Raw genomic sequence first — 23,157 nt, 5'->3', positions numbered from 1 at the left:
GTGCCAAGCGCCGTGCCAGGCGCAGGACATGCCATGTGATCAAGAAACACGCCTCAGGCTCTAGCGAGGGACCTTGGCATCAAATACACCAATGAGGGCAAAATCCCACCCCGAGTCAGATGCCTCACCTATAGAGGATGGTTTTCATCTATCTCCTGGACTCCTCAAGGCCAAATGCGAAGCGGCAGAGTTGGCCAACAGCAGGAGGGCTGTTTTTGAACCAAGATTTGCCACCAGACAGCAGAGCAGCCAGGAGATAACTGGGCAGGGGCTCGGGATTGGCCCAAACAAAACACACTCAAGAAGGCGAGTCTGGGTCCAACATCAGGAGGCAGAAAACAGCTTAGCCGGGGGCGGGGCTTCCCCACACGCGTGTATCCACTCATTCCACTTTCTAACTGAGGGCACCGCGCCGGGCGCTGAGGGTCCAGGCGCGATCAAGGACCCCCGCGGCGCTCAGGCTGGGGACGCAGGTTGTCCCAACTGCTGGGACCAAGACTAGGGCCGAGCGGTAGCCCGGACAGCTCCGGGCCGGACCTCATCGTTATTCCACCGTGAGAGAAACTGAGTCCGAGGGCAAGGCGGGGACCAGTCATTGCCTCGAAGCCTAGCTTGCGCCGCCCGGAATCCGGAGCCGGGGCCTCTGCCCGCCGGGCGCTGCCCGCGCGTTCCTGGAACTGGGCTGGGCGGAGAAATCAGGGCCTGCGGAGAGGCATTCCTGCCGCCCTCCTCGCCGCCCGGGGCCGCGGGGGGCCTGGCCAAGGTGACCCCGCGGGAGGGAGGCGAGGGGCTCCCGCCTGCTCGCCCGCCGCGACCTCCTCCATCTTCCCGGTCTCCGGGGCTTTTCCTCTGGGCCCGCACGCCCTCCCTCCAGTCCTCCGCGCTCCCGCCCCCCTCCCCGGGCTTCCCCGAGGGCGGGACGTCCCTCCCCCCGCCACCCCCAGGCCACCTCCGGGCCGTGTCCTAGAGCTGCCCTCGGGCCGGGGGCGGGGCTGCGGGGGGGCACCCGGGGCGCGGCGGGGATGGGGCCGCGGCGGACGCGCGCCGCTCGGCCGCGGCCCGGCGCCCCCTCCCTCCCGGTGCCCGCTCCCCGCGGCCGCGCCGCCCTCCCCGCCTCCCCTCCCCCGGCCCAGCGCCGGCTCCCCGCTGCCCCCTCCCCCCGACGCGCACGCCCCGCCTGGCAGCTGGCGCCCCGGGCCTGGGGCCGCGGCGGCGAGAGGGGTTTGCTGGGAGGGCGGGAGGGAAGCAGCGGGGGAGGGAGCAGGGAGGGAGGCCGCCCCCCGCGCCCCTCCTCCTCCCCCTCCTCCGCGGCCCGCCGGTCCCTCCTCCCGCCGCCTCCCTCCTCCCTCCTCCCTCCCTCTCTAAGACATCCCCGCACGGCCCGGCCGCCGCGGCCACCTTCCCTGCCCGAGCTGCAGATGTGGCGGAGCGGCCGGGCGCCGGGCGGCCGTGCCAGGGGAGCCCGCGCCCCGTGAGCCTCGCGCTCCGGCCCCCGCCCGCCCCGGCCCCTCCTCCCCTCGCTCCCCCGCCGCCCCCCGACCGCCGGAGCCCGCAGCCGGGAGCCCGACCGCCCCCGCCGCCGAGGTAGGAAGCCCCCGGGCGTCGCGCCGTGGGGACAGGGGCCGGGCGGGGGGGCTAGCCTGTCGCGCGGGGGCGACGGGGGCTGCGGGGCCCGAGGGTCGCCTCCCCCTCCTGCGTCCGCGCCTCGCCCCGGGCCATTGTGAGCCCTCGCCGGGGCCCCTGCGCTCGCTCCCTCGCTCGCTGGCTCGCGCGCTCCCTCCCTCGCCGGCTGCCCGGCCCCGTCCCTCAGTCTCTGTCTTTCTCCTCCCTCCTTCCCTCCCTCCGTCCGGAGGCCGGGCTGAGCCGCGGCCGGGCCCGGGGCGGGAGCAAACTTCGGCGGGAAGTTGTTCGTCCACGGTGGGGGCGCGCCGCAGAGTGAGAGGGGGCCCCCGGAGCCTGGGCACGAAGTTGTCTGGGGCAGTCGGGCAGCCGCCCCTTCCCGCGGCCGTGCCGGGGCTGCTTCTGGGACGAGGTTTGAAAGGTGTCTCCTCCCTCGTCCCGGAAAGTCTCCCCCTGCTGCCCCTGGCTAGCCCCAGCCCTTCCTTGGGCCGGGGAGGGAGGCGTCCCGGGGGTCAGGACAGGGGGTGCTGCCGCGTCAGGACTGGGAGCTGGAGTCCTGTCCAGCACTTGTTCCTCCCCTGCTGTCTGGGTGGAAGCAGGAGGGCCTGGCAGAGAAGGCAGGGCGGCAGGGCGGCAGGGCGCGGGTATCCAACCCGCCTGAAGGAGGGTCTGGAGGGGGCGGGTGAGGGGGCGAGGCAGGTGCATCCCGACTGAGGAGATGCCTGCGCCCTGCTTCCCCGCCGGCCCCCTGGGATGGGACTGGAATCCAGGCTGGCACCTGGAGGCCTTGGCACACTGCCCTGCCCAGCCGGGTACTCAGGCCACAGCAGGGTAGCATGCCTCCTGTCCAGGAGGGCCAGCCTGGCCTGGCCTGGCCACCCGGCAGTGATGGTTGCAGGGAGGTGACTGGCCCTGCCCTGGGGCCTGGGAAGCGGGAAGGGATCCTGGGAGGAGCCCTGGGCCCTCAGCCATCTCAGCCCAGGATCTTGGCTCTGAAGGGAACGCTTGACACTGAGGGGGCAGCCAGGCCAGCCGGGGACCTGGCCAAGGCCTGGGCTCCCGTGGTTCTTGGTCTGGGCCAGGGGCAGGGCCTGTGGTGGTCCTCAGAGCCAGCCATCCCGAGGGTCCCACATCCCTGTCCTGGCATCCTGAAGGGAAGGTGGGGCTTAGCCTGCAGCTAAGGAAGACAGACCAGGAGACACTGCTCCCCAAGGGCGTCCTCAGCCCCCAGGCTCAGGGAAGGGGAAACTGGCCCCTTCAGTCTACCCACGCGCCCAGCCCTCCCCGAGCCCCACTGTGGTGCCACAGTGCCACAGCTGTTCCGGCCCAGCCTACACATCCCTCCCCATGACCTCTGAGCCTTCCCCCTCTGCTCCTCCTTCCCTCCTCTGGGCCCAGGCTAGGCCTCCCAGCTGGCCCTAGCCCACACTGGGGGAGGGGCTGCACCTGGGGGCCCTTCCCAAGACACCCCTTGCCGAGCTCCAGCCCAGCCCATTTCACAGCCCACCCCTTGCTCCACATAGCCCTGTCCTCAGCCAGCCAAGCAGGAGGCAGTGCCAGGGGGTTGCCGAACCCCTTGTGGGGTTGGAGACCCCTTGGAAGCAGCCCTGTTTTCCTTAGCCCCTTCCCCTCCCCCTCCTTTCCGGAGCTGCCATTAGCGCTGACCCTCTGACCCCCCCATGCCTGCCCCCGCCCTTCCCTGTCTGTGACCTTTGACCTTTGGTGTTAAATCCCTCCAGCTGGGGCTCTTCGGCCCCTGAGTGACCCTGGCGCAGGCCCCCTAGGGGCCTCTCCCTACTCCTGGCTGTCTACGCAGGGACACCTGCCAGTCCCTCCTTCACTGATGGGGCGGGGGTGCCCCAGGAAGCCAGACTATGAGTCACCCTATTTCCAGGCACCACCGCTTTTGGGGTCAGTGGCTTTGGGGGATTCACTGGAGCTGGGCCACAGCCTGGAGTGTGAGTGGGAAAAGCCCCTGGCCTGGGAGTCTGATGTCCTGGATTCAAGTTTTGGCTGGGCCACCAATTCCCAGGGGTCCTTGGCCAGGCTTCTCCCCTTTCTGGGTCTCAGTTTCCTCATCTGAAAAACCAAGGGGTCAGACAAGGTGAGCTTCCTGAGTGCCAGGGTCCAGGAGAAGACTGGAGGAGGGAGGGGCTGAGAGCGGGGTAAGGCCAACAAAAGCCAACTCTCAATTATCCGTGGGTGGAGCCAGTATGAATAACTGGATGCCACAGACATCCCAAAACCTCATTTTAAACAATCGTGTGAACCGCGTCCCCCAAAGCTTTTGTTGTTTCTAAAAAGCCCAGCTGCAAATGGGCAGCCCCAGTGCCGTCCTCTCCTGCCTCGGCTCCCTTGCTGGGAGTGCCCGCGGAGGGCAAACTGGCCTGCAGGAAGCCGGAGCTCTGCCAGGGCTCCTCCTTAGAGCCTGTGGGGAGGTGTGGACCCCTCTCAGCCCCAGTGGCAGGCAGCCCCCACACTCTCCCTTCTCCCCTCTTTCCCTGGCCTTGGCCCCAGGCAGTGGGAGTGTCTTCTGCCACCTAATCCTCCCAGGGTCTGAGCTTCCGTATCCAAGGAAGACTATGCTTTCCTGACGACATTTTCCCATGTGCCTTTCCATCTACCCTACTCGCCTGGAATCCGAATTTCCCACTTGGGCGAGGGGGCGGGGACGGGTGCCTGGCAGAGTTTGGGGCAATCCCAGGATGAGGGAGGGTGGCAGCAGCTGTGGCGGGGGGACCAGATGTTGGGGCCCGGGCCTGCAGTTGAGCTCTTTGGGTGGGGCCCTAGGCGTTGGGAGGCATGGTGGGGTTGGGGGGTAGACAGCTGCTCCTGGCTCTCCCCTCCAGCAGGGGATGACTCCCCAGGGTCCCGTGTCCCAGGGGAGGCTGAGGAGGCCCCTCACCTAAGTGAGAAGTTCAGATTGCAGTAGAGAGGCCCTAGCTGGGTGGAACGAGGGGCCCTGCCTTTTCCGAGGCTTGGGAGAAACCTTTCTCTATTCCGGGTTATTATTGTCATTTTATATTTCACATAGATAGATGACTGAGGCCAGAGGGCTAACCCCAGAAGGTACCGGGTGGTCCTCCCTTCACCCAGATAAGCACCCTTCTTAGAGGTGGGGAGCATCCCTAGCTGGTGAGGGGGGACTCAGGGGCCAGCCAGAAAGATGTGCCCTCTCTCCCCCCGAGTTGCTTCCCCTCCCAGGGCTTGTGAAACGGCCCCCTAGAGATGAGCTGAGGCCCTGATGTTCACCTCTCTGAGAGCACCTGGGCCAGGTGGGATGAGATACCCAGCCTGCTGCCAGCCCAGGCTGTAGGGGAATGCAGCTCTTTCAGGGCCCTTGGGACACATCTGCCCCAGTGGTTTCCGGGGTGGCTGCCTCAGCCCCACCCTGGGAGTTCTCATTCAGATGTGGCCGAGGGCAGCACTTTCTACCAGAACCTCTAGTGCTTTGCTGATCAGCCAGGGTTGGGGATGTGGGACAGGAAAGGACTTGCTGAGGGGGACACACACAGCCTGGAGTCAACCCAGGTTTCCCCTGTAAATGCCTGCTGTCTCTCCAACGAATAAAAATGCCAGCTTAGGTGTCCAGGGGTGGGGGTCTGGGTGGGGAAGTGGGTCAGGCGATAGAGCAGCATGGGGGGATGCCTTGTGACAACGCCCTGAAAAAACCAACACAATGCCTTCCAATGGTCCAGCGAACTTTGCAGGCGTTGACATCTGTCACCTGAAATTGCCACATTAACATTTTGAGAGAGATCCATTGATCCCTATTTGACAAATGAGGAAACTGAGGCTCAGAATGGAAAAGGGCTTGGGCTGGAGTTCCTGGGGTTGCTATGGCTGGCCGGGTATGTGTCTGTGTGTGTCTGTGTGTGTCTGGTGGCCAGTCTTCCAGGCTGGGATGAGAAGGGATTCTGCTCTTTTTTTTTTTTTTTGAGGAAGATTAGCTCTGAGCTAACATCTGCCGCCAATCCTCCTCTTTTTGCTGAGGAAGACTGTCCCTGAGCTAACATCCGTGCCCATCTTCCTCTACTTTTTATGTGGGACGCCTGCTCCAGCATGGCTTGATGAGGGGTGCATAGGTCTGCACCCAGGATCCAAACCGGGGAACCCCGGGCTGACGAAGCAGAACGTGCGAACTTAACCACTGTGCCACCCGGCTGGCCAGAAGGGACCCTGCTCTTGAGGGGAGCCCAAGCTGGCCCCAGCAGCTGTGTGCCCTGGGCCCCAAGCCTCCAGGCCTTCCCTGGCACTGATCCTCAGCCTCAGCTCCAGACCCCTCCATGTGGGAGGTGAGGCCTGGCCCAGGTCTGCAGGGGTCCCCAGCCCTCCTTCCCATTCCCACTCTAGGGCTCTGGGACCCTTCCAGGGGAACTCTGGGAGCCTCACACAGCCTGTCCCCATGGAGCCCCAGAGGTCTGACCTGCCATCCTGGCTGGGGCGTTTCTCTCCAAGCTCCCTCAGACTGGGCAGGCTCTGGGTCCAGGCATCTTGAGGGGCGGGGAGCTCTGGCCTTCCACTCCCCCTCCCTCTCCCCCTTCTAGATAGGATGGAGTGTTCTGGTTAACTGGTGGCCAGGCTGGGAGGAGCCTGGGGGGCACAGAGATGGGAAGTGATTCCAGTGAGGGGGGGAACTTCCCATCTGCTCCAGATGCCCTGCTGGGGGATGGGCAGAGGGGGCTAAGAATCTTCCAGTGCCATGACTGGGGGCGGCAGGGGGTGGGCGGGTGCTGGCGAGGCTGGGGCTTCCTCAGGCCCTTTGTTTTCACTGCCTGAGAGGCCAGGTAGTACCCGCCACCGGGAGGGCCCGGCTCGTGAGCGTGTGACATGTGTGTGTACATGTACTCCCGCCTTGGCAGATGGCTGCCTGGGGAGAGGACTCAGACCTGGCCCCTGGCCCCCTCCTCCAGTCATGGCCAAGGGCGGGTGGGAGCCTGCAGAGGCCCCAGGAGGCTGCTGAGCTGCCTGAGTCAGCCCTGGGAGCCTCCAGGAAAACAATCCTGCCTGCTGACCGAGGGTCTCGTGTGCACAATGCACTCACAGGCTGGCGCCCCCCGGGACCCTGGGAGTGAGGAGGCTGCCAGCGGGGATTGGTGGGGGGAAACTGAGCCTCAGAGATTTGAGAGCTGGGTCCAGGGTCACTTGGGGTCAGAGAGGACAGAGGGGGGAGCGGAGCCTAGGGTTGTCTGGCCCGGGCCTCTGGGAATCCCCCCAGCTCCACTCCTGCCCCCTCATGCACTGCACGGGCATGACGTGGGGGCAGCTGTGTCCGGAGGAAGCCTCTCCCCCTTCCCTGCATCGTCCACCTGGGTCTGGTGGGCAAGTCCCTGCCTGCCTGAGCCGTTTCTCCCCTGGGCCACTCCCTCCTGCGTCCGGAGCCCCCCAGCTTCATCCCCACACTTCCAGGCTGGCTGACCCAGAGCTGTGATGTCCCCCTGCCCCCGAGGCTATGGGGCCCTCCATCACATTCTAAAATCTCCCCCAGCCAAGGCTTGCTGACTGTCTGCCTGCCAGCCCCGCCCTCCTCCAGGCCAGTCCCCCACCAGCACCTCAGGCCACTGAGTGGTCACCCTGCATGGTACTGTGGGCCCTGGGCCCCAGGGCCTGGAGCGGCCAGGCCTGGCAGGGCCCACCCAATGGGTGTTTTCTTTTCGGTTTGGAGGCTGCCCCCGCCTTCTGGACTTGCTTTGCTGCCCAGAGTGGACAAGCCAGGAGGGCAGGGGTGGCCAGGGGTGGTGTCGAGTTTGAGCTGGAGCCCCTGCTGGGCCCGGTCTTGCCCAGCTGTCCTGGGGTGGGTTCTGTGCCCCGCTGGGTGGGAGTGGCAGGAGATGAAGCTGGCAGCCATCCCAACTGACCAGGATGATGCTGGCCGCCTCAGCCTCGTGCAGGTCTGTTCCTGGGTCCCTTGCCCTGGACCAGGAGGAGGAGGCATCTGTGTCAGTGCCCAGGCCCTGCCTCTCACCTTTACCTTGGGGAAGCCACTTCCTTCTTTGGGCCTCAAGCCCCTCCATACCTACCCTCTTCACCTGGCTGGTGGGCGCCACGAGTAGATTCATTCACTCAACACACATTCACTGAATGCTGAGTGGTCGGGAAAGCAGAGGGCAGGTATGATGGTGCTGGTAGGGGGCGGTTAGAATGCTCGAGCTCCAGTCCTCCTGTAGGCCAGCCCGCTCCTTTCATGGGTATGGAAACTGAGGCCCAGAACCTTGCCCTCATCAAATCAGGGCAAGCCTGGTTTTCTGGCTCTGAGCCCCCAGTTCACGCTGCATTGTCGCCCAGTTCACACTGGTGGAAGGAATGGGCTCGGCGTGGGGGGCCGTGGGAAACGGGGCAGCCATCTGCTCAGTGAGGCCTTCTCCTCTTCAACACCCCCAGAGGGCTCAGAGCTGCCTGGGGCCCAGAGATAGCTTTGCCTGTTCTCGGCCCCCCTTCTTGGAAAGAGGCTCTGAAAGCCAGGTGCAGGGGGTGAGCGCCTGGGGCCAAGGGTCAGGGGATGGTGTATGTGGCACTCTGTCTGCAGGGCCAGGCATCCAGGATGTTCCCAAGAGCTGGTGAGATTGTGGCATTAGTGATGCATTAGTAGTGACCCAGAGTGAGTATGGCAGGTAGCACAGGGCCGCTGCAGGGCTAAGGACGCTGTCCTCAGCCGTGTGGGGACAGAGGTGGGTCCTCTGCTCAGCTCTCAGGCACCTGGAAGAACAACTCATGTACAGCTGCAAGAGGCTGAGGCCAGAGAGGGTGAATCAGGGAAGACTTGCTGGAGGAGGGGGTGGGAGGAGAGTGGCAGCTGGAGGAGAATATGGGAGCATGGAAAGTTGTGAAGCAGGAGCTGGCACCCAAGAGGTGAGCATCTGGCTCGCAGGAGGCAGGGAACTCTGAGAAAGGAGGTGCTGCAGGGGAGAGCCTGAGGACAGGAGGCTCTGGGCTGGAAAGGAAGATGGCAGTTTCTGTGTAGAGCACTCCATGGCCACCCAGTGCTCTCCAGGTCCTGGCCCAGGCTCCCTCTTGGGCCTGGTCCTCAGCTGAATGATAGGCAAGTTCTCTGTGGGTTGGTTGGGGCCACACCCCCAGGCCTGTGCAGCATGGGGCCCAGAAAGAGTGTGGGCTTTGGAGCCTGGAGGTAGATCCCAGCTGTGCTACTTAGAGCTCTGTGACCTCATGACTGAACTTCTCTGAGCCTCGGTTTCCCCATCTGGAAATTGGGGAGAATAGCACCTAATTCACAGGGTCGTAAGGATGAACAATGGTGAGTGGGAGGCATGCTGGCCTGTCCCAGCCCACAGAATTTATTAGGACCCGATGCTCCCTCTGCCCCAACATGTCACCCATGTCCATGTAGCTGACTCGGATCTGTCCCCCACACTTGGCAGGAGCAGCCCACCTCTAACACTGTTTCTCCACAGCCATGTTTCTTCCACCAAGGTCTGGGTGCCCTGCATCCTCCTCCATCTGTGGGCCCCCCAGAACCCAGCGGAGGGCCTGGTGTTGGAATGCATAACTGAGTGATGGGGTAAATGAGGCGGAGGGAAGGGCTAAAGTCCAGAGCCCGCCTTGCCCGCCTCCCGCTTGGAGTTGGCAGGTGCTGATCTGTGGGCCTGGTGCCTGTCCCCGGGTGGTGGGAAGGGTGGGCCTCGGGCAGGGGCCCCCAGGACTTGGGAGGTACTCGTGGGGTCATGCTGCAGCCCGGCTTGGTTTGGGAAGTGCAGTGTTTCCTTCTTTGTGGGGACCGGGCCTCATCCTGCTCCCCCTATAAGCCGAGATTCCTGGGTCCTGGACCCTGACGCTGGTTATCTGCTGTGTCTCGTGTGTACCGTGTGTGACACATATGCGTGTGCCAGTATGTCTGGGTGCCATGGGTGCCTGTCCACCCCTGTTGGACACCAGCCAATGCCTTTGCTGGCCCAGAGAGCCTTGGCAGAGTGCCCACCCCTGCCTGCCCACAGCAAGTGGCGGGGCTGCCTGTGCCTAGGCCTCGCTGGGTGTGTGTCCCTGTCTGGCTCCCCAGTGCTGGCCCCTCCCAGGGATTTGGGCGGCCTCGGCCCAGCCCTTCCCTCCCTGCCCGGGTGGGTGGGCGGGCATGGGGTCTGCTTGGCAGGCGTGCCTCTGGCGGAGGCCCAGGTGCAGGCAGTGCTCATGGCCCCATGCACCACCTCCCCTCCAAGCTGGGCAGACAGGAAAATACCAGACATAGTTGTGCAAAGGTAGCTGCAGGCAGGCAGGCAGCAGGGGGTGGGGGCCACCAGGCCAAGGGGAGGCCTCTGTGCCAGGCTGGCCCTTGCAGCTGGACGGGCATGCACATCTGTGTGAGTGTACGTGTCAGGCTGGGGCCTGTGTGTGAGCTGCTCCCCTGAGCCTGGTGTCACTCAGCTAGCATTGGGGAAGGAAGTGCATCTCCTGGGAAGCTGGGGCTAGTGAGGGGCGTCGGGGGAGCCAGCTGCATGCCTTCCAGCTTCGGCGCTGCCTGAACTATCCGGGTGACCTTGGCTGGCCAAGTTACTGCATGGGCCACCCCCAGCCTGGGGCCGGGAACAAGAATCCTGGCTACCAGTTGCTGGCGCCTCCTGTATGCCAGGCGCTGGGCCAGGCTCGACCTGCAGGATGCCCCCCGTCCCCACCCTGCCCAGTGAGTTGGCACCTTATCGTGGTGCCTGTTACCAATGAAGAAACCAAGGCTCAGGGGGAGTGACAGGGACTCATCTGAGGCCCCACAGCCAGGGGCAGGGGCACAGGGGACCAGGACCAGGTAGTATGACACTGGGTAGTGTTCTCTAAATGTTCCCCAGTTGGGGTTCCTGGCACACACCCCTGCTCAGGTGCTGCCCAGTTGGGGGCTTTCCCAAGGCCCCCATGGCCAAGAGCAGAGAGCTCAGCCCTGGCTGGGTCATGTGAGGATGCTTGCACTCCCACCTGAGTGGGGTCTGCCCTCCCAGGGGATCTGGGCAGGCCCCGGGTACTGGCTGAGCGCCCATCTTGGGATGGGGGAGGGGCCTGCCAAGCCGAAGTTCTCAGGGAAGGCGGACCCCACAGTCTTCCAGGAAGTGCTGCCTGCCCTGGCCCCTCTCCCGGGACCTCCTGGGCGGAGGCCTCAGGATAAGCGCCTCCCCTGAGTCCCGGGCAGAGGCCTGCTCCTTCCAGGGCTGCTCAGGCCTCTCTGGGGCCTCCCAGTGCCCTTTCTTTGATGCAGGCAGGCCCTGGAAGGTGGCTAGGGTTGGCTGGGGCTGGCTGAGGGCCACAAGCTGGTTTAGTTACACACTAAACAGAAACCCAGGTCTCCCTGATGATGGTGACTGCTGTGTCTCTGGGTCCACTGGGGAGAGCCAGTCCCCACTCAGCTGTCCTCACAGCTCTAGACTCCGCAATGGTGACAATTCATTCAAGTTTGATGAAATAACCTACTCTGTGCCCACTTCTGTTCTAGGTGCTGAATATTACATCTTAATGGCAAACACTGAGTACTCCTTGGATGAGCATTACTGCACTGATTGCTCCTCTGAGCCCAAAGGGGGGGCATCTTTTTTGTTATGGTAGATTTTTTTTTTTTGGTGAGGAAGATTGTCGCTGAACTAACATTTGTGCCGATCTTCATCTATTTTGTATGTGGGACGCTGCCACAGCATGGCTTGATGAGCGGCGTGTAGGTCTGCATCCAGGATCCAAACCCACAAACCCTGGGCCACCAAAGCAGAGCACACAACCTTAACCACTATGCCACCAGGCTGGCCCTGGGGGTATATTATTACTATTATTATCATCCCATTTTAGAGATGAGGACAGTGAGACGCAGACTGGGAGGTGACTTGTCCTAAGTCACATGGGCAGGAAGTGGCAGAGCCAAGTTGGAGACCCAGGTGGTCTGACCTGTTGGAGCCCTGCTCTGCTGCCTGGTCAGGAAGGGGGCCCGGCGAGGATGAGGCCTGCCCCTGCCCCCAGCCCCCTCCGCTGGGCCGCCCAGGAGGGTGGAGCTCTTGGCCAGAGCAGGGAGCCGCAGCGGTTCCCAGGAATGCGGGGCTGTGGGGCCGTTTGCTTTGGCAGCAGATCTGCCCTCAGCTCTCCAAGCCTCCCTGTGGGCCCCCATCAGTTGGCCCCTCCAGTGCCCACCCACTGCCTGCTGCCCCTCCTAGGCTCTGTCCTCAGCTCCCACAAAGCCCTGGGCAGGGAGGGGGTGCCAAGGCAGAGCCCCTTTGCCTGCCCCTCCCCACATCCATGGGCACAGGAGGGGCTAATGGTGAACACAGCTTTTGGACTCAGCTGGGCTTGAGACCCAGCTCTGCCACAGACAAGCTATGTGACCCTGGACAGCCCACTTAATCTCCTTGAGCCTTAGTTTTTGCATCTGCAAAATGGGGATGAAATGGCACCTGCCTTGACTGGGCTTGCCACTCACTTGTGCAACCTGGGGTAGCAGCCTGCCCCTCTGGCCCTCAGTTGCCCCATCTGTAAGCCCAGCATGCTGATGGTGATGGTCCCAGTCACTAGACATGGGGGGCACCCATGGAGCTCAGGGGCACAGGGGAGGCCAGGAGCTTACTTCTGCTTTCCATTCGATATCAAGAAAGTCACGCTGGCTTTTGGGAGGTGCGTCTTGGGCCCTTGTCCCTAAGTCCTAGGCTGGACGGGCCACAGCTGACCAAAGGGCAGTTTCAGGACTACCCCGGGGAATAAGGCGTGTCCTTCACATTGCCCTTGACCACACTGGTACATTGGTGGTCACTGACCAGGACCCATGCTGCTGTGGGGTGGGCAGGGAGAGCCCCCATCTTACAGAGGGCTCTAGCCTCTCTCTGCTTCCACCAAGGAGACCCTGAGTGCTTCTCAGGTTGGGTTCGTCGAGACCCCCGCCCCGCCCAGGCACCCCTCCCGCCCAGGCTCAGGGCCACCAGCTGCCCTCCCCCAAGCAGGGAAGGAGGGGCATTATCCAGAGTAGGATTCCAGCCAACTCCTATCGGCTCATATTAGCCTGGTGACCTTGAGCCTCAGTTTCCCCATCTGTACCAAGGGAACCCGACAGCGTCTACTCACAATAGCCATTTCTGAGGGTTCAGAGAATTCATGGACAAACGGTGCCTGGCACATGGTAGGTGTTTCGTGGATGTTGACCTGGGCCTCAGTTTCCCCAAGTGTCGGAAACTGCCCCGCCCCGCGCTCACCCTGACCGCCCGCGGGGGGTGGGGGGCGTGGGCTGGGCCGCAGGTAGCCGGAGGCTGGGCACGGGGGGCGTCTGCGCGCCGCGGGCGGCCGCCGGGCGCACAATGGCGGTCATTGTCTCGGCCGGGCCGGCCGGCTGGGCGGGGCCCGAGGGCCAGCGGCCCACCCTCGGGGTGACCCCTGCCGCGGGGGGAGGCCGGCCGGGGTCCCGCCCGCCGCCCCGGTGGTCCCCGCGCGCCCCGCGCTTCCTCCCGCTCCCGCGGCCTTAATTAGTTCCTTTCGCAGCTGGAGCCGCGGCGCGGGCAGCACGACCACCTCTGCGCCGCCTCCCCCGCCGGGACTCCCGCCCCGCAGGCCGGGATGGGCCCAGCGCTCAGGGGACCTCACCACCCCGCGCGAGCTGGACGCTAGTCGCATCAGCTGGGAACCAGCGGGAAACTGAGGCCAGGGGGTTCGGCACCCAGGCTCCCGCGGGGAGGGATTCCGCGCTGCGCACAAGGGCGCCTGCTGGGTGCTGGCCCTGAGGCTGTGAGAGAGACGTGGCTTCTGTCCCTTGGCCGGCTCCACTGGTTAAGAAATTTGCCTGCACCCTCAGAACAAGGCAGGTCTCCCTTTGGAGCATCCCTGTCCTCTAGAAAACGGACACCGAGTGTCCACCTCCCCGCCCTCCTGGTGGTTGTGAACCGTAAACCCGGTGATGGGTGGCGCCGCTGGCCTCAGAGGTGATCACTGCGCCAGTCCCAAGGTTCCAGGCCGAGAGAACCCCGTCTGGGCCTGAAGGCCCGGGAGAGCTGGACCCTGGCTCTTGCCTGTCCCCCTTCACCCAGCCCGGGAACAAAGAGCAGAGCTGCGCCCAGAACTGGCCACTGCCAGCCTGGGAGGTGGGGAGTGGAAGGGGACACTCTGAGGTTGGCTAAGGTCAGAACAGTAGTAGGGTCAAAGGCAGTCTTCCCCCTGGGGTTGGGCCACCATTGGGAGGAAAATCTGGGTGGGGCCAGCCTGGGGTGGAGGGCTGCTGGGAGCTGTGGGTTTTGGGGCGGCTTCTTCCTCCTTTCCCGGGAGTGGGGACGGGCAGCCCCTGGGCAGGGCTCTGGCTTCCATCAGAATGAACCCTTGCTTTCCTGGGCAGAACCCAGTGGCAGGAAGTAGGGGCTAGGGTGGGGTCTCTGGGGACTGGGTCTGATGATTAAGTGGGGGGGCGGGTGATGGAATCTCCCCCAACTTGGGCACTGTCTCTGGCCTCCCCCTGGGAGACAGGCCCCTTTTGGGGCCCTCCCTAGTTTAGGTTTCGGCAGTGTCTCCTGCAGGTCTTCAGAACAAGGTGACCCAGGGCTTCTCCCGCACCCCAACCCCGCCCCACCCTGGCTGAGGGGAGGGAAGTAGGGCAGGTGCCAAAGGATGTTACTTGGGCAGCGTCACCAATGAGAGTCAGTGTCAGTTTGAATTCCCAGTTCCCAAACCATCCTGCTGTCATGGTCCCCTTCTCCGGAAAGCTGGATTGGGGGTGGGGGACGGAGGCTATGCAGAGGCCTGTGGCCCTAGGCCAGCCCAAGGACCAGGCCACCAGCCCTTCCTGGCTCCTGAATTCTTAATCAGCATAAATATTTACTTCCTTCCTCCCCCTCCAGGCTCCCAGCACAGAGGAGCTTCAGGGGAGGTTGGACTGGGCCTGTGTCTAAAAATAAACAGGTGGAGGGACAGGCGGACACACAGACAGACAGACGTAACTGGGGGGTGGGTCAAGCAGAGGGCAGCTCCCTGTCCAGCAGAGGAAGAGTAGAGGGGGCCCAGGTCCATCCATCACTGTCACCCACCCACCTGCCCCCTGGGTCTGGAGCTCCTGAAGGACAGGATGGCCTTCTGGCCCCAGCCCCTGTTGCATCACTGCACTGGCCCGTGCATGGTGGGGGGTTTGGGAGGTGGGGGCAAATCCAGACAGATCTGATGGCTCCCACCCGAGGGAGTCTAGCAGGGACAAGTCAAGCTACAGACCTGGGTCCTCTGGCTAAGTGCGGCCGCCTGTGCTCTGACAACACAGCCTCCTCCCTGGGCTCAGAGCCTCTGATGTTAGCCATGTGCTGCTGGGCTCCCGGGATGTGTCCTCAGAAGCAGAAGGTCCCAAGTGAAGGAGGGGACCACCTTCTTCTCTGCTTGGAGGGTCTTGGCTGAAGTGGACCTTATCTGGGGAGATGGATGAGCCAGGGCTCAGAACCCGGTGAAGACAGGTTTCAAGCTGCTGAGTGGGGACGTGGGGGCTGTCCTCCCCATCCTGCTCCATGGAGAGCTCTGGGCAGCTCTGCACGGATGTGGGCAACACTGGCCCCAAGGACACATACACACAATATAGGAGGTCTTTTGCCGTGTGGTGGTTACGGGAATGTTCTGTATTAAATGGCGAAACCTGGATTTAGTGAACGGCACGGGTATTGCATAGCGGTGGCCTGTTTAGCAGATAGATGTTCAGGCTGTAATCATCCCAATTGACACACGCAAGGAAACACTGTTTCGCCATATGCGAAAAGATTACCGCTGGAAATTTGAATTCGGAATGAAGTTACTCTGCTCTTGGGTCACTTATATGTGAAAAAAATTACACCGTTAAGAAAATGGTGAGGGGCCGGCCCGGTGGCACAGTGGTTAAGTGCGTACCTTCTGCTTCTCGGCAGCCTGGGGTTCACCAGTTGGGATCCCGGGTGCAGACATGGCACAGCTTGGCAAAAGCCATGCTGTGGTAGGTGTCCCACGTATAAAGTAGAGGAAGATGGGCACGGGTGTTAGCTCAGGGCCAGTCTTCCTCAGCAAAAAGAGGAGGATTGGCAGTAATTAGCTCAGGGCTAATCTTCCTCAAAAAAAAAAAAAGGTGAAAATTCCTGTGTGAGAACTCATAATAAAAGTATATCACCACCAGTAAAAAATAATATATGTATACATTTTACTAACCACAGACAGACCTGATCCACTTCCACCCTAGCCTGCCCCTGGCTGGGCCACAGTCCCTAGCTGCCCCCTGGTGGCAGCCCAGAGCCCTGTGGCTCCCCATGCCTATGAGGACCTCTCCTTTGGACCTCGCCTGGGAGGCAAGGCCACCTGTTCCTTCAGGCCAGGCTTTGCACAGCTTGCCGAGGACAAGCTTTCAGCCTTGTTCCCTCGGAGGTGACCACAGCTCCCTAGGTGGCCCGGCACAGCGGGCACTCAGCAATCAGTAACCAAGGACCACTAATGGCCATCTGGGAGGAACCTCATTGCTCCCCTGGCCTGGTTCTGGGTCTTCTGGCTCAAACCAGGCATGTGTCCCAGGCATGACTTCCCACTGGATCAGAAATGACCTCTGAGCCTTGGCTGGCCACTTCTAGGGAGAAGATCTGGCCTTGAATCTGGTGACTCTGCCACTTCCCAGCTCTGTAACCTAAGGCAAATGTCTCTGAAACGCAGTTTCATGGCAAAATGAACTCTGTGAGCTTGGCTTCTCAGAAAAGTCTCACCGGAAGTGGACGTGGAAGCTCTGAGTAGGCTGTGGGCTCCCTATGGCAACTGCTGTCCAGGGCCACTCAGAGGGCCGCCTACCCAGAGAGACAGTCCTCACACTACCCCACACCCACTGCCCCTTTGCTCCTGTGGGCTTTGATGGGTGCAGCTTGAGGAGGAGGTCGGGGTCATAATGTCACAGCACAGCTCCTGTCCTCCCCCAGGTTCCAGCCCAAATTCCAGCTTGGGAGCCCCCCACTGTCTGCTGCCACTTGCAACCCCAGTCCCCCATCACCATGCACTCCTTGGACGAGCCGCTCGACCTGAAGCTGAGCATCACCAAGCTCCGGGCGGCGAGAGAGAAGCGGGAGAGGACGCTGAGTGCGGTCCGGCACCGAGCTCTGCACAGGGAGCTCGGCCTGGTGGATGACAGCCCCACCCCGGGCTCCCCAGGGTCCCCACCCTCAGGTGCTGCACCCCGGGCAGGGCAGGGGTCCCTGGGCCCTCATGGAGCCGTGGCAATAGGAAGAATGTCCGAGGTGTGTCCACCTGGACGTCCCTGCAGCCCCTCCCAGCTTCTGGCTTAGAGCACTCCCCACACTCTGTCCATGCATCCCCCCGGCAGTCTGTCTTTAGAGGTGACATTTTGTCCCTGGGAGTACTTGCCCAGTTCACGAAGCTGGTGCAGCAGAGCCAGGATTCAAATGGAGGCTTCTGGGAAGATTTGGAGCAGCTGGTCAATGGGAGCAGGGGATTCACAAGTAGTGACAAAAGGCCCATGACCCATCTCCTGGGCTTTGAGGCAGTGCAGCTGGTCATCCAGGTCAGGAGATGGGACCGAGCCCAGCAAGTGCTCTCAGAGGGTGCTTGGCGCTTGGGCCTTCTGCTCCAGTGGACCCTAAAAACCAGATCTACCATGTCTGGGCTGGGCAGCTCAATCCAAACCTCTTATGTTACAGAAGGGAGCACTGAGGTCAAGGGGCCCGGGAGAAGTTAGAAAGGTCCGTATCGGCCAAGATGATGGGGAGCCAGGGGGCCTGGGTTCTAGCTCCTATTCAGTTCCTCTCCCTGTGTGCCAGCCATTCCCATCTGTAAAATGGGTACTTCCCACTTCTTGTCTTAACTGATGGCTGAGCTCTCGCCAGGTGGTCCAGGGGGGAGTGGCGTGGCTGGTGTCTGCTTCCATGGTCAGAGGCTGGAGGGCTTGGCCCACCAGGCCTCCTGGCTACAGCACCCCTGAACTGTGCCTCTCCCTCAGGCTTCCTGCTGAACCCCAAGTTCCCTGAGAAGGTGGAGGGGCGCTTTTCGGCAGCTCCTCTGGTAGACCTCAGCTTGTCACCGCCATCCGGGCTGGACTCCCCCAATGGCAGCAGCTCGCTGTCCCCTGAGCGCCAGGGCAATGGGGACCTGCCTGCAGTGCCCACCGCCCCGGTAAGGAGGGGTGCGGGTTCTGGAGAGAGAAGGTATATTGGTTTCCTGGGGCCGCTGTAACAAAGGACCACAAATGGGGTAGCTGACAACAACAGAAATGTGTTACTCTCTCACAATTCTGGAAGCTAAAGTCTGAAATCAAGGTATGGACGGGGCCGTGCCCCCTCCGAAGGCTGAGGGTAGCGTCACCCCAGTCTCTGCCTCCATCATCACACTGCCTTTCTCCCTCTGCGTGTGTCTCTGTGCCCAGAGCTCCCTCTCCTTTCTCTCATGGAGACACTCACTGGTCACTGAATTTAGGGTCCCCTAATCCAGTCTGACCGCCTCTTAACTTGGTTACATATGTAAAGACCCTATTTCCAGACAAGGTCACATGCACAGGTGCAGGGGGTGAGGACTGGGATGAATCCTTGTGGGGGACACAACTCACGCACTGCAGAAGGAGACAGAGGGGGTCCAGGCCTGCTGGCCCAGCGGGACACTGACCAGTTCTGCCCCTTGCCCTCTCCCCCAGGACTTTCAGCCACTGCGCTATCTGGATGGCGTCCCCAGCTCCTTCCAGTTCTTCCTGCCTCTGGGCTCCGGGGGGGCCCTGCACCTGCCTGCTTCCTCCTTCCTCACCCCCGCCAAGGACAAGTGCCTCTCGCCAGAGCTACCCCTGCCCAAGCAGCTGGTGTGTCGCTGGGCCAAGGTGAGTGGGGGCCAGGAAGAGTGGGGCAGGGTCCAGTGCGGGGGGCCCCACGTGGGCTCAGAACCCTCCCTGGCCCCACAGTGTAACCAGCTCTTTGAGCTCCTGCAAGACCTGGTGGACCACGTCAACGACTACCACGTCAAGCCCGAGAAGGATGCGGGGTACTGCTGCCACTGGGAAGGGTGTGCCCGCCACGGCCGAGGCTTCAACGCCAGGTGAGGGAGGGCACCAGGGCGAGAGGGGCAGGAAGGGGTGGGGGAGAGGGGCTCAGGCGTCCAGCAAGCTGAGCCACGCTTCTGTGCCCTCCCTGGAGCAGGTACAAGATGCTCATCCACATCCGCACACACACCAATGAGAAGCCACACCGCTGCCCCACCTGCAGCAAGAGCTTCTCCCGCCTGGAGAACCTGAAGATCCACAACCGGTCGCACACAGGTGAGGGGCTGGGCTGGAGGGCGGGGGCTGGGCGGGCTGGCTGTGGGCAGAATACATGGCCATCCCCCTGGCATCCCCGAGATGAGAGATGCAGCCCATCGCTTAGCAGTCCCTTTTGGGTACCATTTACTGAGGAGAACTCCTGTGGGTTAGACCCTGGACATACAGGAACACAGACATGTCTTCCTGTGTCACACTCACCATTGTTGTTCAGATGTTCATCTGACTGAGGCCACCTGTGACTGCAGATAGTGTGTCTGCTCCTCACCGTACTCCAGCACACAGTAGGCCAGCACTGGCTGGCAGAGCCACACATTTAATTTTAAATTACCTAATCACTACATTAAAAAAAGTACAAAGAAATAGGTGAAGCAAATTGTAATGATGTATTTTCTTGAACCTAATATATCCAAAATGTTATCATTTCAATATTTTAAAAAAATCCCTGAGACCTTGAAATTCTTCATGTGGTACAAAGTCTGCAGAATCGGTGTTTTTTCCCTATGGTGTGTATTTTGCACTTGCAGCACATCTCAGTTTGGACTGGCCACGTCTCAAAGGCTCATGGCCTCACGTGGCTCCCGTCCTGGTCAGCGCAGGAGCAGATGGTTAGTAAGTCTGGAGCCGTTTTGCTGAGTATGCCAGATAAAGGGCAGCAGGCTTCATGCCGCACTTGGTGTGGGCCGCGCCCCTAGTAGGGTCTTTATGTAGGTATACGATCAAAGTCATCCATCTGCCTGTGGTGGTCACTGTCATCCACAATTTGAAGCATAGGACTCAGGCCAAGGGCACGCAGTCAGGCCACAGCAGAACTGGGGTGACCAGGCTGGCTTCTCGTGGTTATGCCCTGCTGCCCCCACCTGGGGTCAGATCTCATGCCAGGTACTGGGGACACCGCCCCTCAAATCAGATAGTCGGGCTCTCAGGGACATCTCGGTCTGGGGAGGAACTTGGGCTGGGGAGACCGGGAGAGGGCGAGCCCCTCACGCCGGCACGGCCCGCAGGTGAGAAGCCCTACGTCTGCCCCTATGAGGGCTGCAACAAGCGCTACTCCAACTCGAGCGACCGCTTCAAGCACACGCGCACCCACTATGTGGACAAGCCCTACTACTGCAAGATGCCCGGCTGCCACAAGCGCTACACGGACCCCAGCTCACTGCGCAAGCACATCAAGGCCCACGGCCACTTCGTGTCCCACGAGCAGCAAGAGCTCCTGCAGCTTCGCCCGCCGCCCAAACCCCCACTGCCCACCCCTGATGGCAGCCCCTATGTCAGCGGGGCCCAGATCATCATCCCCAACCCCGCCGCCCTCTTCGGAGGCCCTGGCCTGCCTGGCCTGCCCCTACCCCTGGCCCCTGGCCCTCTTGACCTCAGTGCCCTGGCCTGTGCCAATGGTGGGGGCGGTGGGGGTGCAGGGGGCATGGGCCCTGGGCTGCCGGGCCCTGTCCTGCCCCTCAATCTGGCCAAGAACCCGCTGCTGCCCTCACCCTTTGGGGCTGGCGGACTGGGCCTGCCCGTGGTCTCCCTCCTCGCTGGCTCCGCTGGCGGCAAGGCCGAGGGGGAGAAGGGGTGTGGGGCAGGGTCAGCCAGGGCCCTGGGGGTGGAGGGCCACAAGACACCCCTTGAGAGGACTGAGAGCAGCCGCTCCCGGCCAAGCCCTGATGGACTCCCCCTGCTGCCGGGCACCGTGCTGGACCTGTCCACGGGCGTCAACTCGGCGGCCAGTAGCCCAGAGGCACTCACTCCTGGCTGGGTGGTCATCCCGCCGGGCTCTGTGTTGCTCAAACCAGCCGTGGTGAACTGAAGCAGGTGGACAGCTACCCGCAGCCCAGCCAGGAGCTCTCGGCCCTGCCCCCGACGAACGGAAACTCTTCTGTGAAATAGCAATAATGTCCTTCTGCCCCTGTGGCCTGGTTGGCTGTGTTCCCCCAGCAGACCAGCCTCAGACAAGCTGGGCAGCCAGGATGGTGCTAGAAGGTCACTGCTGGTGTCCCAGGCTCCCAAGGGAAGAACAGCTGTGCCCCTGGGTGCTGAGGCCTCGCTCACCTCTGGCCCGCCCCCTGCCCTGTCCTCCACCCAGCCCTCACTCCCCCTGGTCCCCACTCTGGTGCTCCCTCATCCAGTGGCCACCCTGGGCAGGTTGCCCTCCCCCGCTGCCTTGCCCACCTGCCAGCCATGTCCCAGCAATGGGGGCGGCTGGGGTGGCCTCTGTCCTCCTCCTGGCATGGGGCTCCCTCCCCACCCCCTCCACATGGTGAGCTGTGATGAGAAGCCCCCAGGATCGAGGCCCCACCGCCTCCTGCCTAGCCTCATGGGCCCCTGCTCTGGGGGCTCTTTGGACCCTTTTCCCTCTGGCCCACCCTCCAGAGGGAGAGCAAGACAGACGCAGGCCCCGGCAAAGCCACAGGAAAAAGCCACCTTATCCCTATGACAAGGCGCCTCCCCACGTGGAGAGGGAGGCCCGCTCTCCCAGCTGCCCCTCACCTTGTTAACAGCCAGCACTGCCGGAGGGGCGGCCCCTCCTCTGGGTGGATGGTGCTCTCCAAAGTGAGGGGATAGCCGACCACTCCTCACCCCTTCACCACTGGACCTCCTCCCTTGACTTGGTTGGGGGAGCCCTTGGCAGGGAGGGAACAGGTGAGGCTGGGCCTGGCTGGTGGCAGTGCCACCCTACACAAGGGGCCGCAGTGTCAGGAGGTGGGAGGCTGGCTGAGGACGACCCCAGGCTGGGACGCAGCTCCCGTTCTGGGGGCGCCAAGTCACAGCCAACACACAGGTGAGGGAGGGCTCCAAGCCAGTGCTGGGCAAGGGAGCTTTCTGGAGGCCATGGACTGAAGGCCCTGGGCTTGAGGGCAGTGAAGCAGCCAAGGATGGCAATGGGAGGGCCTGGCCCCTCTGCCTGGGAAGGGGAAGCCAGAGGAAGTTGTGACATGGCTGTTTACTTTGGCTTTTCCCAGCTGAGCCTGTCTGAGGTGTCACCCCCTTTACTCCCCTCCCAGTGCCCGGCTCTCCTCATGGCAGGGGACAGAATAAACTGAGGCTGCTGGCGCTCCATGTGCCCCACAGCCACTACCCAATACCACCAGGCCCTGGGGACACAGCACGTGCCTCCCCCACCCTGAGTCCTTGCTGCTCCCTCCCTGGAGGTGGCCTGGTGCTGTCTGCGAGGCGCTGGCCTGGCGGTCAGGAGCTCTGGCTTCTAGGCCTGCCCTGTCCTTGGCCACAGTGACCCAGCACTCCATTTCCTCGGCTGTAGAACAAGAGAGCTGCGGGACAGCAGGGGGTGAGCAGCCCTGCGGTTCCAGGGCCCCCTGCTGTTCCTCTGAGCAGCTCTGCTGACCCTGCCCTTTCCTGGACTGCCCTTCTGTCCCAGAGGGGTCACCCTGACCCAGCCCGCCCTGACAGGGCCCTGCAGTGCTGGCTCTGCCCCTCGAAGGGGCTGTGAGTAAAGCAGGAAGGAGCTGGCCTCCTTTCTTCGGGCCCCACCCAGGACCCAGGCACCACCCCCCCCCCCCCCGGCCCTACAAAGGGACCCAGGCCTTAAGTCCCTGGTCGGTCAGGGGGGTGAGGGGTTTGAGACTCAAGCCCAGGGAGCAGAGGAACAGGGCACTGGAAGGTGACATTAGCTCAGCATGTGACTCGGTGATAGACCAGGCTCGAAAGGGCCAGTGTACGTGTTGTTGTCGTCGGTTTGTTGTTGCACATTCCAGGATATCAGTATTTTAACAGGTTCTAAGTGCCTTTCTATCGTAGCTTATGTTTTTCCTCCTGTCGGCTCCATTGCTGTTAGCATAGAGTTTTAAAAAAAAAAGAGATAAGCTAATGACTATAACAATATATTCCTCCGTGTGAGAGGAAGTTTATAAAGAAACAATAAAAGTGAGTTGCAAAGATGGCTTCTGTCTTGGATGTGCCAGGAGCTGGGCCACCTGACACAAGATCACCTCGGCCGGCCCTGGGCCTGGCTCTGGGGTCACTGGCCCCAGACGGCAGCACCCAGAGGCCCTATGCTGGCCCTTCCTCCCAACCCTGTGGGTGCCACCACCTCTCAATCTGCTGCTGGGTGCTGGAAGGGAAGGGTGGGAAGGTGCTGAGGGAGCATGAATGTTTGGAGCTGAGATGGAACATTCCAGACAAAGCATCACAGGCTCAGGCCCTTGTCTGCCACTACTTGCTCTGACTTTGGTGAGCCCCTCAGCTCTGGGGAGACCCAGCTCAGGGCCTCAGTCCAATGAGAGGATGGCAAAGAGTTCTTTTCCCCTTGGACGCACACTGGAGCATCCCACCTAGATGACTGAGATGCTAGCATTGAACCCAGCTCAGGAGGAGGTGGCCTGTGACAGAGCTCGGGGGCCCAGGGCTCT

General features: G+C 62.3%; 1 protein-coding gene across 1 annotated transcript; it reads left to right on the top strand.

The window, feature by feature from the left end:
• The first annotated feature begins 1,387 nt into the window (after nt 1-1,387).
• Nucleotides 1,388-22,689, top strand: GLIS2 (GLIS family zinc finger 2). Its single transcript, XM_044746845.2, has 7 exons — nt 1,388-1,584; nt 16,461-16,704; nt 17,495-17,667; nt 18,182-18,358; nt 18,440-18,573; nt 18,675-18,793; nt 19,798-22,689. Exons 2-7 carry the CDS (start codon nt 16,533-16,535, stop codon nt 20,595-20,597), a joined length of 1,575 nt encoding a protein of 524 aa, XP_044602780.2. The 5' UTR covers nt 1,388-1,584; nt 16,461-16,532; the 3' UTR covers nt 20,598-22,689.
• Nucleotides 22,690-23,157: the final 468 nt, after the last annotated feature.

Source organism: Equus asinus, chromosome 14 (assembly GCF_041296235.1).
Source record: "Equus asinus isolate D_3611 breed Donkey chromosome 14, EquAss-T2T_v2, whole genome shotgun sequence".
Taxonomy (NCBI): Eukaryota; Metazoa; Chordata; class Mammalia; order Perissodactyla; family Equidae; genus Equus; species Equus asinus.
Note: the sequence above shows the minus strand (reverse complement) of the source record. Positions and strands in the feature narration are given on the sequence as shown.